The sequence below is a fragment of the Hippocampus guttulatus genome, chromosome 18 (assembly GCF_054856545.1).
Source record: "Hippocampus guttulatus isolate MCC_2025c chromosome 18, RoL_Hgut_1.0, whole genome shotgun sequence".
In the NCBI taxonomy this organism is placed as follows: domain Eukaryota; kingdom Metazoa; phylum Chordata; class Actinopteri; order Syngnathiformes; family Syngnathidae; genus Hippocampus; species Hippocampus guttulatus.
In genome coordinates, this window is record NC_141278.1 from 11,734,049 (window position 1) to 11,748,526 (window position 14,478).

At 44.3% G+C, this 14,478-nt stretch overlaps 1 protein-coding gene across 3 annotated transcripts in view; it reads right to left on the reverse strand.

Moving 5' to 3' along the window:
* The window catches only part of top2b (DNA topoisomerase II beta), a 58,845-nt gene that overhangs the window by 26,892 nt on the left and 17,475 nt on the right, over nucleotides 1-14,478 (reverse strand). For all 3 annotated transcript variants that reach the window (XM_086136285.1, XM_086136283.1, XM_086136284.1), the window contains 9 exons: nucleotides 13,564-13,721; nucleotides 12,199-12,324; nucleotides 11,988-12,098; nucleotides 9,708-9,813; nucleotides 9,481-9,590; nucleotides 7,054-7,146; nucleotides 3,385-3,499; nucleotides 2,225-2,346; nucleotides 1,782-1,930 (listed from right to left, as the gene is read on the reverse strand). In XM_086136285.1, the coding sequence (XP_085992411.1) occupies nucleotides 1,782-1,930; nucleotides 2,225-2,346; nucleotides 3,385-3,499; nucleotides 7,054-7,146; nucleotides 9,481-9,590; nucleotides 9,708-9,813; nucleotides 11,988-12,098; nucleotides 12,199-12,324; nucleotides 13,564-13,721 (1,090 nt within the window). The remainder of the gene's footprint in view (nucleotides 1-1,781; nucleotides 1,931-2,224; nucleotides 2,347-3,384; nucleotides 3,500-7,053; nucleotides 7,147-9,480; nucleotides 9,591-9,707; nucleotides 9,814-11,987; nucleotides 12,099-12,198; nucleotides 12,325-13,563; nucleotides 13,722-14,478) is intronic.

Below are 14,478 nucleotides of genomic sequence, written 5' to 3' on the forward strand. Positions count from 1 at the left end.
TCGACATTCCATGATTCAAACCACCAAACCAGGCAAGGGAAAAATTCAAAATGCCATACTGGGCATGAACAAGAGATACCACATGAGCATTTGAACGCGCGGAAACTTCATCAAGCCTGGCAAAAAAAGTTACAGGTTTACTGTCTTTTACAATACAATTTCAATGAGTCAGTACTCCAACGTGGCCTTTCTAGCGGCTCGCCGTTCTAGTTTTGATGAGGGCCAGAACAGCAACCCCTGCGAGGTCCCTATTGTTTTTGGGGAAATTATTATTTTATCATGATTAATATTATTAGGGCCCGAGCAGTGACCACTGGAAGGTCCCTTTTGTTTTTCGTGTTTTTTTTTCTCTGAAATGAATTGCACTTTTGGGGACCTAAAACACTCTGGCTTCACAAAGGGGCTCATGTCATGTCTCGTAATTGCAACGTTCCTCGCGCCACGCTCCTCAAAACACTGACCATGATTCGTAAGTCAGTCACACACCGCTATTTTAAGTACTGTCTAAATCAGGGGTGTCAAACTTATTTTTGCCGCGGGCCACATTGTAGTTACGGTTTCCCTTGGAGGGCCATTATGAATTTTTGGGAAACCATAGAAATGTTTAATCCCCTTCACATATTACATACACAGCGCACCACAAATTGATGAATAACTAGTTTTAAAGTCAGAAGTCAAAAATAAATTTTTCAGAAAAGCCTCAAGACGTTGATCATCCTCAATATATAGATGAATAAATAGATAAATAGATGTTTTATTATTTAACGTTTATCGCCTAGTGGGTTAACCAGGTCTACCTATTCGCTCAGAAGAGTGTTTCGGCCTTCATGATGTTAAAACACGAAATTTGTCATTCTTCATGAAATGCTGTTGCCATGGCAACATGCTGTTCTCCAACAAAACAACACTGATTTTGAGGGTCTAAAAATGTATGAAAACACTAACTATTATGAGTTCTTAGTTCATTGTATGGTTTTTAACTCGTTATTCCCAACCTCATGTTAGCTTGTTGTTTTTTATAATCCAACTATTTTGCGGCATCCAAGGGTCAGCTCGAGCATTGCGCAGGTGGACCTTATGCAGTTCCCCACCAAATATTGAGTTTGAAAAAAATAGTAATCAGGTGGAATCGCCAGCAGTCCCTTTCATCAGATCATAGAAGGGGCGAGGGCTGGACGATAATTCAAGATCAATATGTATCGAGATAGACGCGTGATCCATATGAATAGAAAATGCCATTGATAAAATATTGAATTGAAATGTCTGAAAATGTCTCCAGACAAAATGCCAGCAAAATCCGGAAAGGTAGTGTTTCGCTCATTGGTTAAACTAAGGTTGAATGACCCACAACTGGCCCAAGACTGAACAACTTTGTTTAGACAATGGATGTCAACTGTGCATGATAAACTGGACAGGGACCGCCTTTCAGATAGATACAAACTGAAGGAAAATCTTTTTTTGGAAGAATTTGGGGAAATGGCTGAAAATCAGGGAAAACATTTTTTGGATGGACCATAACACCCTGGCATCAACACAGGTTTCTTTTTTTGACTTTTGTAACAAAATACAGACAATCGGGATACCTCTCATGACTCCTGAGGGAGTCAAATGGTTTTAAATAAGCTTGACAAAATGTGCGATATTTAAGTTGTCTTCAGCGCATGCAAGAGCAACACACATGAATACATCCTCTTCCTTATGTCTGACATTTCGGAAAGTCTCACCTTCCAAGGACGAGCATTGATATCATCAACTGGCATGAATTAAATTAATGGCTTTACCTAAGCATAGTGAAGATATAACGAGGGCTGGCAGCATCTTTGCCTCCATTGATACGAGTGCCAAACTGGCCAAGGGGCTGCAGGATGTTGACGTTGTTACTGCCCACAAAGTTTTGAGCCAAGTTGACAATGGTCATCATGAGCGCTTGCTAAAAAGAAAAATGGATGATGAATGCTAAGTTCAAGTGACAAATAGTAAGTGGCGTGACTCAAATACATTTCTTATTTGTTCTGATTAGCAATTTCTGGTTATCTTGCAACCATACGGTCAAAGCCTCCTGATTCATTGTAACAGAAAGTGGGTGTGCATCACACGTGCTACATAACAGAAGATTTTTAAATTACAGTATAGGCTTTGATTCATACAAAATATTGAGTTGTATGAAAATATCTTCCTCATTGCGATGTTTTCTGTTGTTCTTTTACAGTTCAGTTAAGTGTACCTCTCCGTGATGATAAGCAGACATCTCTGCCACTGAACCTGCAAGCTGTGCAACTTTCACCTCCCTCTTGTCATTCCTCTTCAAGCAAGTGAAAAGCACTTTTCTTTGGCCAGGCTTTAAGCCTAAATAACACAAACAGGATACATTCAGGTTAGTTACAGACAACAAACAAAACATGAGTCACTGGGTCAACATATCTAAATGATGAAGATGATTTCACAAATTAGCATGGAAGGGCAGGGTTCCCACAGATACAGAATGCAGAGCGGCCTAGATAATCTTTTCCTGAACATTTCATATGAATTGTCATACTTTCAGTCATTCATTTTCCGAACCGCTTTATCTTCACAAGGGTGGCGAGGGGTGCTGGAGCCTATCCCAGCCGCCTTCGGGCAGTAGGCGGGGGACACCCGGAGCCAGTTGCCAGCCAATCGCAGGGCACACAGAGACGAACAACCATTCACGCCTACACTCACACCTATGGACAATTTAGAGTGTTCAATCAGCCTGCCTTTTGGAACGTGGGACGAAACTGGAGTACCCGGAGAAAACCCACGCAGGCATGGGGAGAACATGCAAACAGATAGAACCCGGTACCTCTGCACTGTTTAGTCGACGTGCTAATAACCACTCGACTCCCGGGCCGCCCTAAAATGTTTTATGTTCTCTTTTTTGTATAATGTACAGTATAATCGCTCAAGTAAAAATATGTTATTCAAATATTTGTTTTTACGATGGATTTTTCAATGGACTACTCAAGTACTAAAATATTAAATTGCTGCATCCCAACCTGTGGCCCTCTGCAGAACAGGGCTACTAAACCAATGTGTAAAATAATCTTAATAAAGTACACTTCAAATTAATGTTAATAATGAGGCTGTAATGAGTCATTATCACAGATTGCTTTGGTATTTGGTGCCCGAACTCTTCTACATTTTTCTAGTTTGATCATTCCACTAAAACTTGATGACATCCATGGACAGCACTTTGTATGCAGCGATGGCTGTTTGAAAGTGCTCTATAAATACAGTTGACTTGACTTGACATCCACTGTTTTTTGATTTTTTTTAAATCAACTTGGCTTGGCAACATGTAAAATTATTTCGATGGAATTAATTAATACCTTTCGAGAAAAATATCAGTAAAAAGATTGTACAAACCATCAACCAATGAAGGAATGGATCTCTCATTATCAGAGTTGGAGAACAGAATCAACTCCTTGTTGATAAAGTCGTTGTAGGACAGATGTCTGGCTTGCGTTCCATACAGGTATTGCTGAAATGAAGAGGCGTCAAGTCAAACACTCAAAGCAGTGACCGGTACGCGTGAGCTACGATAGTTAACAGGCTGCAAAAGTGAATTGCATGCCCCTGTGGTCATGTCTTACACTAAAGTAGGCAATTATTTCCTTTTAACAAACTCATAAACTCTTGCGTCTACTTTATTTTTCTGTTTTGTTCATCTTAGGAGCCGTTATGGCTGTTGCTTATCATGGCATGCGTATTGAAGTGCGTGTGTATGCGCTCGTGCGCGATAACGGGTCAATCGCGGGAGGTTGGTTAATTGAAAAGTAGATCTTTGGTCCAAAAGGTTTGGGTACCCCTGATCTACTAGCACCAAAATGAGAGGGAGTACTCTTTAGAGCAGGTGTGGGCAAACTTTTTGGCCCAGGGGCCACACTGATTTCTAAAATTTGACAGGTGGGTCAGGTCAGCACAAGATACGGTACATATAAAAAACGGCATATGGTGACAGTCCATACCAAACATCAACAGAACAAAAGCAATAAAGTATTAACATAATTTTTTTTAATGAGAACAGTGAACAGTTCAGGTACATGAACAAATTATAAGAAAGTTAGAACTATTTGCTACAAAATGAGATGAGTAAGGGACCTGGAAGCTTTTCTTTCCACTCACTCACTTGACCTCCCCTCAATCACCACAGGACAGCGTTGCTCAGCTGATGTCGTGCAACGACCTTTTGAAGCCAGCCACGGGACACTTCGAAGTCTTCGATGCTCATAGTTTGCGCCATGGAACTCGCCTCCTATCTTATTAGCGGTCCAGTTTGCAGAACGTTTTTAGCACGATAACATCCATCCATCCATCATCCACCGCTTATCCGGGGCGGGGTCGCGGGGGCAACAGCTTTAGCAGGGAAGCCCAGACTTCCCTCTCCCTAGCTACTTCTTCCAGCTCTCCCCGGGGGATCCCGAGACGTTCCCAGGCCAGCTGGGTGACATAGTCTCTCCAGCGTGTCCTGGGTCTTCCTCTGGGTCTCCTCCCGGTGGGACATGCCCGGAACACCTCACCAGGGAGGCGCTCAGGGGGCATCCGAATCAGATGCCCAAGCCACCCCATCTGGCTCCTCTCGATGTGGAGGAGAAGCGGCTCGACTCTGAGCCCCTCCCGGATGACCGAGCTTCTCACCTTATCTCTAAGGGAGAGCCCGGACACCCTGCGGAGAAAACTCATTTCGGCCGCTTGTAACCGGGATCTCGTTCTTTCGGTCACGACCCATAGCTCGTGACCATAGATGAGGGTTGGAACGTAGATCGACCGGTAAATTGAGAGCTTCGCCCTTTGGCTCAGCTCTTTCTTCACCACGACAGACCGATACAACGTCCGCATCACAGCAGACGCTGCACCGATCCGCCTGTCGATCTCCCGCTCCCTCCTGCCCCCACTCGTGAACAAGACCCCAAGATACTTGAACTCCTCCACTTGGGGCAAGATCTCCTCCCCGACCCAGAGGGGACACTCCACCCTTTTCCGACTGAGGACCATGGTTTCAGATTTGGAGGTGCTGATCTTCATCCCAACCGCTTCACACTCGGCTGCGAAACGCTCCAGTGAGAGTTGGAGAGCCCTGTTTGAAGGAGCCAACAGCACCACATCATCTGCAAAAAGCAGGGATGCAATACTGAGGCCCCCAAAACGGACCCCCTCAACGCTTCGGCTGCGCCTAGAAATTCTGTCCATAAAGGTTATGAACAGAATCGGCGACAAAGGGCAGCCTTGGCGGAGTCCTACCCCCACTGGAAACGATTCCGACTTACTGCCGGCAATGCGAACCAAACTCTGACATCGGTGGTATAGTGACCGAATAGCCCATATCAGGGGGTTCGGTACCCCATACCCACGAAGCACCCCCCACAGAACTCCCCGAGGGACACGGTCAAACGCCTTCTCCAAGTCCACAAAACACATGTAGACTGGTTGGGCGAATTCCCACATACCCTCGAGGACCCTGCTAAGGGTGTAGAGCTGGTCCACTGTACCAAAAGCACGATAACAGTCAAACCATTCCAGGAACCGTTCATTAACTTGACTGTCTGCCGAGCCGCAAGTAATTCACTCTGACCTTGGAAATTGCCAAAATCGGACTGAGCAAGAATCGCTTCCTTGTTTTTCAAAGTCTCGTACATTTGAGTCTTTCCGACTCCAAGCGTCTCCTGAATGTTTCGTACTTTTTAACCCGCGTTTAATCAGATACTTCACCTTCTCTTTATTTGGATGCCATGATATACAAGACGTAAATGTAATTGAATGAAATTAAAAACTTTGGCAATTCTAGTAAAACTCACTGCAATGAAGAGTCACTTGCATGTTGCCGTTTTGGAACCAATGATGAAAAATAGCGGCGCAGACACACTTATTTTGTCGTATCAAGCGGGAGTTGGCGCGACTGCGGGCTTCTGTATGGCTTCTGGGTTCTGGAACTTCCATTCGGAATCGATCGTTAATGTAATATAGTAGTAGAAAGTTTAAACCATAATTCTTTTTTTTTTTTTACCGGGTTTGGGGATTTTCGTTTGACTGAGGTCCGCTGGTGGTAGATTTCTCCCTCTATCTCTCTCTCTCTCTCCCTTCTTTGTCTCCCCCTCCCTTCCTATGCTCTGCCACTTCAAGTAACTGCGCCACCTGGCGTTGAAATGCCTGTCATTACATACATACAAAGAGCACATTTGACAAAGTTTTATTCAATTCAATTCAATTACAAGTCCAATTGAAATTAATGCAATCATTCACATCAAACCTTAAATGTGTACCAACCCTTCGGGGGGCCGGATTAAAAAGACCAACAGGCTGAATCCGGCCCATGGGCTGTACTTAGCCCACCTCTGCTTTAGAGGAACAGGAGCAAGTGGCTTATGACCTCACTTATCCTCTACACACAATGCCGTCCTTTCAAACGTAAATGTAACATAAATGTAACTTAAATGAAGGAGTTTCCACCCAACGACTTATTGACCGATGGAGGCCTCTCTGCCAGGCATCTTAACGATGGTCATTTGCCTCCCAATAGAATGATAAAATTTCCGGCGGTCTGTCTGAACCAAGCCTTGTGACATGAACTGATGAAACCTTCCGCAATGAGTGGTGAAACGTCTTCTCAGACAAACAGAGCAGTCCAGTTGTGAGTGTCATCAAAATGTACAGGAATGTGTGTAATGTGCGCAAAGGTCACATACAGGTACAAGTCAATGGGAGCGACCTGAAACTCTCAATATATCACCACTCTTCTGTTTTATTCTTGCGCATCTCCTCCCCCTCTCTCTGTAGCAACCTGCTTCTTCTTTGATCTTAACTCCTTTTACGGTTGAATAAAAGTGATAAAATACAATATACCGAATGTGCAAACCCATTTCACATCACAGGACATCCACGAATTGTTCGATGACTGGATGCAAGTCACCAACTGTCCTTTATTTGTAATAGTTCGGTCCAAGTTCAGTTTGGCTGCAAAGTGGAATGTGTGCTGGGCCTCATAGGTGTATATGTTGGAAAACATATACACCGAGAAATTATATTGAATTCACTAACCTCAGGGAGACCATGAATTCGTCTTTGCCGTCTGTCCTCCATAAAGTTGGTGAGCCACTCCTTCCTGTCATCAGTTTTCTTCTTACTGAAGGCCTGAAACAAAAACAACCGTCATTTTAAATTTGTCTTTCGAAGACTTAAATACTAAGATATAAGATAATGGCAATAATAATAATGTGTATTGTTTAGAGATGAAAGTGGACTTTCCTGAAAATTCCGTAAAATACAAATATATAGAGTATATATATATATATATATTTTTTTTTAAATCCTTGTCTCACCCCTCGGGTGGTGTCCGTCCCACATTCAGCTCGGGTCCTCTACCAGAGGCCAGGAAGCTTGAGGGTTCTGCGCAGTATCCTTGCTGTTCCCAGCACTGCGCTTTTCTGGACTGAGATGTCCGATGTTGTTCTCGGGATCTGTTGCAACCATTCATCCAGTTTGGGAGGCACTACTCCGAGTGCTCCGACCACCACAGCCACGACTGTCACCTTTACCTTCCTGCTCCTCTCTGAGCCCTTGGTATTTCTCAAGTTTCTCGTGTTCTTTCTTTCTGATGATTCCATCACTTGGGATCGGTACATCCACTACAACGGCTTTCCTCTGCCCTTGATCTATGATCACGATATCTGGTTGGTTCGCCATTACCATCTTGTCAGTCTGGATCTGGAAGTCCCACAGGATATTCGCACGATCATTCTCCAGCACCTTTGGAGGTATTTCCCATTTTGACCTTGGGGTTTCCAGTCCATACTCCGCACAGATGTTTCGGTAGACTGCTAGCCACCTGGTTATGGTGTTCCATGTAAGCTTTCCCTGCCAGCGTCTTACACTCTGCATTTATGTGTTGGATCGTCTCAGGTGCCTCTTTGCACAACCTACACCTTCGGTCTTGTCTGGTGTGGTATATTTGGGCCTCAATGGCTCTGGTGCTCAGGGCCTGCTCCTGAGCAACCAGGGATGAGTGCCTCTGTGCTGTCCTTCAGGCCTGCTCTCTCTAGCCACTGATAGGACTTCTTGAGATCAGCCACTTCAGTTATAGTCCGGTGGTACATCCCGTTTAGGGGCTTGCCCTCCCATGATGGTCCTTCTTCCAGCACCTCATCCTCTGTTCCCCATTGTCTGAGACAATCTCTGAGGACGTTGTCCGTTGGAGCCTTCTCCTTGATGTATTCATGGAGCTTGGATGTTTCATCCTGGACAGTGGCTCTCACATTCACTAGTCCCCAGCCTCCTTCCTTACGGCTTGCGTACAGTCTCAGGGCACTGGATTTGGGATGGATCCCTCCATGCATGGTTAGGAGCTTTCGGGTCTTAATATCAATGCTCTGAATCTCTTCCTTTGACCACCTTATTATTCCTGCAGGGTATCTGATCACTGTTTATTGCCCGGGTCTTCTTCTTGCCAGTGAGCTGGCTTCTTAGGACTTGCCTCACCCGCTGGAGGTATTTGGCCGTAGCCGCTTTCCTTGATGCCAGTTCGAGGTTGACATTGGCTTGTGGTATACCAAGGTACTTGTAGCTGTCCTCAATGTCTGCTATTGTTCCTTCAGGGAGTGAAACCCTTCAGTGTGGACTACCTTGCCTCTCTTAGTCACCATCCGACTACATTTCTCAAGCCCGAATGATTTCCCAATGTCAGTGCTGTAGATCCTGGTTGTGTGGATCAGGGTTTCTATGTCCCTTTCGCTCTTAGCATACAGCTTTATGTCATCCATGTAGAGGAGGTGACTGATCATAGCTCCATTTCTGAGGTGGTATCCATAGCCTGTCTTGGCAATTAATTGGCTTAGGGGGTTCAGTCCTATGCAGCACAGCAGTGGGGAGAGTGAATCCCCTTGTTATATGCCACATTTCATGGACACTTGGGTGAGTGGCTTCCCATTGCCTTCAAGTGTGGTTTTCCACATCCTCGTCGAGTTTGCAACGAAGGCTCTTAGGGTCCTGTTCACCTGATACAACTCCAAGCTTTCAGTGATCCATGTATGTGGCATCGAGTCATCGGCTTTCTTGTAATCAATCCAGGCTGTGCACAGGTTGGTATGTCGGGACCTGCAATCTTGTGCGACTGTTCTGTCAACCAGTAGCTGATGTTTGGCTCCTCTGGTATCTCTACAAATGCCCTTCTGTGCTTCGCTCATGTATTGATCCACGTGTCCACTTATCTGAGCCGCAATGATGCCTGACATGAGCTTCCATGTTGTGGAGAGACAGGTTATTGGCCGATAGTTGGATTGGACTGCAACCTTTGAGGGATCCTTCATGATCAGGATTGTTCGCCCTTTGGAGTAACAGTGTGATTGGCAAAGCTAACTAACTCGTGTAAACTCCACTCAAGTGTAAACACATTCTTCTTTTGAATTATTGGCATTCATAATGATTGTTTGAAATTCAGTTCCTACAAAAAACGGGTTAGCTTGAACTCACCAAAGTGATGGCCGCATCATCCTCAGCACCATTGTATCGAAATGTGATGCGATGCTTCTCCATTTCAGCAAAATATTCTTTTGCCTCTTTGCTTGTACTTGTACCCAAACCTGAAACATACATTTAATACGATCATAAGGAAATAACAATAGTCAAGACAACTATAAATTTTCACATGGATTATTATTTTTGCTGTACGATCTAAAATGACTGCATAAATAACAAACCTTTGTAGTACTTTACATGCCAGGTTTTATAGTTTTCTGTATGTTTCTTCCACTCGTTAAACTCTGGAATGCTGTAAAAGGCCAGCTCTTGCTTATTCTTGGTAACCTGCAGAAAATACAATTGGGCCATCAGCAATATTAACCATAGTAACATTTTATTATCCAAAAATAGATGTTTTTGTTTGTTGTTTTTGTCAAAAGTTAACTGGCTTCACAGGATCTTTCGAGAATGATTTCACGGTTTTCAACAAAATTGACGAGTCAAGTGTTAACTTTATGCTATTCTGAGAATTGATTGCAAAATTACGTCGTTGGATAGCAAACAGTTTACGGTGTACCCCGCCTCCTGGACGAAGACAGCTGGGAGAGGCTCCAGCATGCCCGTGACCCTTGAGAGCATAATTGTAAATAAATAAATGGACCCCCCCCCAGCATTTTGCAAGGAACCAATCAAAGTTTTGATTGATCATACTAAAGTCATTCCGGTAGAAGTATACAGTACATAACAATCATTGCTCTTGCCTCTGTTAAATCCAGGTTTCACAGTATTCATATTTATTCACTTAAATATTTTTAATTTCTACTTTGGACCTAGGCATGATATCAGCTACAGAAATCCACATCCAAAGAGATTCCATTCTCATAAGCCACCTACTTTGATTTGTATTTGTTTGGAAATCAATCAAACTATATTTACAACTCGCACCTCCTACAGAACTTCGGCCATGTCGCGGAGGGGGGCGGCGAATACATTGAGTCCGAGTGTACCATATTCCGCGGTGGTGGAAATCCACGAACCCGCTGGTGGACTCAGAGGTAAGGGATGCAATCAATCTGAAAGAGTTCTATCAGGCCTATTTGGCCTGTGGGAGGCAAAAACTCAAGCATCAAGACGTGAGACTGTGGGGACAATACTTCGAAGAACTCCTCAATTCTGCTGACAGGCCTGCCTTTGAGGAAGGAGATTCTGGGGGGTTGTGAGGGGGGCTCTCATCTCTAGGATGAAGTCAAGGTGGTTAAAAAGTTCCTCATTAGCAAAGCTCCATGGTGGTTGAGATCTGCCCAGAGTTCCTAAAGGCTCTGGATGTTGTGGAGCCGGTGTTTGTTGACACGGCTCAACAACATCATGTGGACATTGGGGACAGTAGCCCTGGATTGGCAGACCGGGATGTTGGTCTCCCTTTTCAAGAACGAGGACTGGAGGGTGTATTCCAACTATAAAGGGATCCCAGTTTTCGGCCCCCTGGCTGGGTCTGTGGGGAGGTTGAATCTCATATTCAGGAGGAGCAGTATGGTTTTCGTTCCGGCAGTGGAACAGTAGATCAGCTCTCTAACAGGATCACAAAGGGTGCATGGGATTTCACCCAACCAGTCTACATGTGTTTTGTGGACGTGAAGTAGGCGTTCGACCGCGTATCCCTTGGTATCTGGTGGGGGGTAATCCAGGAGTATGAGGTAAAAAATGCCCTACTTTGGACTGTTCGATTCCTATACTACAAGGGTTAGCGTTAGGTCTGTATTGCTGGCAGTAAGGCGTTTCCAGTGTGCTCAAGATATATATTTTTAATGTGTACATAAGAATGGTTTGTAATATTAATGCAATTTCAGTCCCAATAGACACATTGAGACAACAATGACATGTTGTCAGAGATTTTCTCGGACAAAGTTAAAGAAATGACTCGGCACACAGGAAAATTGTCTTCAATATCGGCGGGAGCGGATCTCTGAGAGCGAACGACGGTTAGTTGCTCCGCGATCACACTCTCAGTCCCGCCACCGCGAGTTCGACATTTTATTGTAACATATGCAAAATACAAGAAAAACACTGCCCCCGATGTTTGCATGCCGCACCCCGGTCCGGCTCCTCGGTAGTGATTGGTTACCTGTTTTTCCAACTTGAACCACCAGTACATTGGCGCCTTTTCTGGCTGGTCTACATCGAATTAGCATGTTGTAGACTTTGCGGATGGTCAATGTCGTCTGGGCGCGACGGGTGTTCTCAACTCGTCTTTTGTTGCTCAACCGCTGTTCCCGAATTATTCATTCCCCTTTTGTGACCGAGTGTCGCCTTCTCCCCTGTGGTTGTCCACCTGTATTGACGTGCTAATTGTGGACTTCAACAGTCCCCCCGGCCAGATGGCCGGCGCCTTTGTGTGCAGGCATTTGGGGGTGCTGGATACGCACCCAAACGCTTCGATGTGCCCAAATTAAATGAAACTTTAAACATGATACAATTTTGCTCATAGATTCCTCTAACACATGTCCTACTCTGTGCCTTACTTTGACAATAGGTGTGATAAATTCCTCCAGGAATGTGTGTTTCAACAAGGATGGCCAGTTGTGATGAAAGAAGTTGATGAGTAGACCTTTTATATGGGACCCATCTTGATCCTAGGACAGACAAGAAACAGGACAACTTCAACTACAGTATGTGCTTGAATTGAACACGATAAAAGGCAGTAGTACAGACTGCATCCATTCGTTAGGCCACCTGGTCAGTCATGATCATGATCTTGCCATAGCGCAGACTCCTCAGGGACTCTGGGTCTTCATAACTCTTCTTGTATTGTAGTCCAACAATTTTGATGATGTTATTGATTTCAGCGTTTTCCATTATCTGTTGGTTAAAAAAAAAAAGCACACAATACAAAGTAAATATTAAATGTTAATTAATTGATTCAGATAAATAAATATAAATAAAAGCAGGGCGAGTTTGCAGCGGCCACTGCTCGGGCCCTAAAAATAAGAATAATAGGTGGTCGAGTGGTTAGCGCGTTAACCTCACAGTGCAGCGGTTGTGGGTTCGACCTCGGCTCCAACCTTCCTGTGTGGAGTTTGTATGTTTTCCCCGTGCCTGCGTGGGTTTTCTCCGGGTACTCCACTTTCTTCCCACATTCCAAAAACATGCATGGCAGGCTGATTGAACACTAAATTGTCCTGAGGTGTGAGTGTGAGCACAGATAGTTGTTCTTCTCTGTGTGCCCTGCGATTGGCTGGCAACCGGTTCAGGGTGTCGCCTGCCTATTGCCCAAAGACAGCTGGGATGGGCTCCAGCACTCCCCGCGACCCTTGTGAGGATAAAGCGGATCAGAAATTGAATGGATAATGAAAAGTATTTCTATAAAAATAAGAGGGACTCTGCAGTGATCGCTGTTCGGGCTCTGAAAATAATCCCTCCATCCATCCATTATCTGAAGTGCTTTTTCATCACGAAAGTTGCAGGCGTGCTGGAGCCTATCCCAGCTGACTTTGGACAGTAGACTGTGTACACCCTAAACTGGTCACCAGCCAATGGCAGGGCACAAATAGACAAACAACCATTCATACTTACAGTCATACATAGGGACAATTTAGAGTGTTCAATTAACCTATCGTGCATATTTTGGGAATGGACGAGGGAACCTGAGTACCCGGAGAAAACCCATGCAGTCCCGGGGAGAACATGCAAACTCCACATACTGTAGAAAAGCCAGCACAGAAAACAGTAAGTACCTTGCAGCGATCACTGCTCAGACCTACTAAAACAATAGAGACCTCACAGCGGTCGCTGCTCGGTCCTTAATAATGATTAAGACAAAAACAATAGGTACCTCGCAGGGGTACTGGCCCTCATAATCATGTAATAATTTCTTCCATAATCGCCCATCCCCACGAATAAGTGAATTTGAGTTGGTTCCTCTGCATACAGTAAACTCGCTGAGTTTTTCGCAATTCCGAATTTAGGCAGTTAGAATTATTCTTACCATACAAGGGTCTGCTCATCAAGTGCCATCTTCCATAAATGTTTAATATTCAGGGTCTACATACCAACATACAGTACTTGTTTAAGGTGAAATAGATTCAATTAAATGCATACCTGTTTGTGCGTTGCTTCACGGACATTTAGGATCTTTCCTCTCAGTGGAAATACACCATAGCGATCACGACCGATGACTCCGAGTCCAGAAACAGCAAGAGATTTTGCTGAATCGCCCTCAGTGAGGATAAGAGTGCATTCTGAGGAGTGTTTCCCGCCTTGAATATGGGTGGGTAAAAAAACAAAAAACAGATAAGCATATCAATAAATGTATTGTTGAAATACCATTTACTCTGTTGAGTTGACATTGGCAGAGTGGCCAACCTGTCAAATTTCCACATAATAAATAAATTGTGGATTCAGTCTTTGTTATTTTCATGGGATTTGTTTCATCAACCTTGTAACGGCGGACTGGTTACATTTAAATATGTCCTCCATTTGTCCTGAGAGAAATTAATCAAGTAGAGGAGTGGACATGGGTGATCAACTTGGAAAAGGAAAAACAAGCATTAGCGGTAGCTTAATGACTGAAAGGCAGAGCAAGAGCGCATTGGAAATACGAGCAGATGTGAACAAGGATTATGGTATGACCACATTTATTCAAGAACGCTATACTTTTTATGAAAGAAGAGAGGAACCGGGCTGATTAAACATACTCAGAATTTGACTGGGTAACAAGAAAATAGAACACCATTGGCTATTACCGAGCAGCATCCTGGCATCCCATTGGCTAAGAGGGACCTCTACCATCTGTCTTCATGTGTGTCAATAGATAGATCTGTGTCTATGCAGCATCCTCGTTACTCGCCCCTCGGGCCATGAGGCGTTCCGATAGTTTTACGTAAATGTGAAGCACCCAGAAAAAGTATTGACCAGTCAGGCGATTGCTCACTATGCTGATGTTTGGCTAGAACATTTTCGAAGGATTGTTAAAAGCCGACAAAAGTAAACATCCTTGGATCAGTTCTTGACAAA